This window comes from Dipodomys ordii, unplaced genomic scaffold (assembly GCF_000151885.1).
Source record: "Dipodomys ordii isolate 6190 unplaced genomic scaffold, Dord_2.0 Scaffold7, whole genome shotgun sequence".
NCBI lineage: Eukaryota > Metazoa > Chordata > Mammalia > Rodentia > Heteromyidae > Dipodomys > Dipodomys ordii.
In genome coordinates, this window is record NW_012267223.1 from 22,377,290 (window position 1) to 22,378,095 (window position 806).

Sequence of the window (806 nt, forward strand, 5' to 3'; positions counted from 1 at the left end):
TCAGACTTGCACAGGGTCAGCTCATCCAGGATCCTGCGCAGGCCGTTGATGTCGGACTCCACCAGCTGCCGCAGGGACAGCTCTGTCTCATACCTACACAAAGATGGGGTCAGAGAAGGCTTCAAGACTCACAAGGATTGGCCCCTATAACCTCACTGGCCTTTGCCTTACTACTTCCTGTGGCACATACACTCAAGAGACAGAGAGGCTTAGCAGCTCTGCCTAGACCCAGTGTTAGTCTCATCTATATTTTTGTGTTTTCTTTGCTCAGTTCACCCCAAACCTCTTCATCATCCTTCACAACGGATGGAGTGGTGTGTTGTTCACTGAAGTGGTGGGGATCCCTTTCTTTAAATAGAGGCTCCTATGAGGCAAAGGCTACAGGTTTGAATCCCAAATCACTCACTTGGTCCTGAAGTCATCAGCAGCCAGCTTAGCATTGTCAACCTGCACCACCATCCTGGCATTCTCAGACTTGGTGCACAGGATCTAAGGAGTGAGAAGCTGCTTAGTGAGGGTAGAAAAATCCAACTCCTTTTAAATGGCTGTAAACAGTATGTGGGAGGTAAAAAGGGAAAGCCATGATCCTGACACCATAGAAACAGGAAATACGTGGTTCCTCCCTGGCTGAGAACAACAGTGAGCTCCCCTTGCTGAAAGATGACAACAAAGCCCCCCACATGCACATACACACACACACACACACACACACACCTTCTGCTGGAGCTCCTCGATGGTCCGGAAGTAGGACTGGTAGGCGGGACACACCAGTGGGTCCTGCTGCTGGTTCCTCTCCTGGATGCGGC

At 50.6% G+C, this 806-nt stretch overlaps 1 protein-coding gene across 1 annotated transcript in view; it reads right to left on the reverse strand.

Moving 5' to 3' along the window:
* The window catches only part of LOC106002482 (keratin, type I cuticular Ha1), a gene marked incomplete at its 5' end in the record, with an annotated part of 12,199 nt that extends 11,395 nt beyond the window's left edge, over positions 1-804 (reverse strand). Inside the window, 3 exons of the mRNA XM_013037354.1 lie at positions 63-93; positions 407-489; positions 715-804. Of these exons, the coding sequence (XP_012892808.1) occupies positions 63-93; positions 407-489; positions 715-804 (204 nt within the window). The remainder of the gene's footprint in view (positions 1-62; positions 94-406; positions 490-714) is intronic.
* Between the last annotated feature and the right edge of the window lie 2 nt (positions 805-806).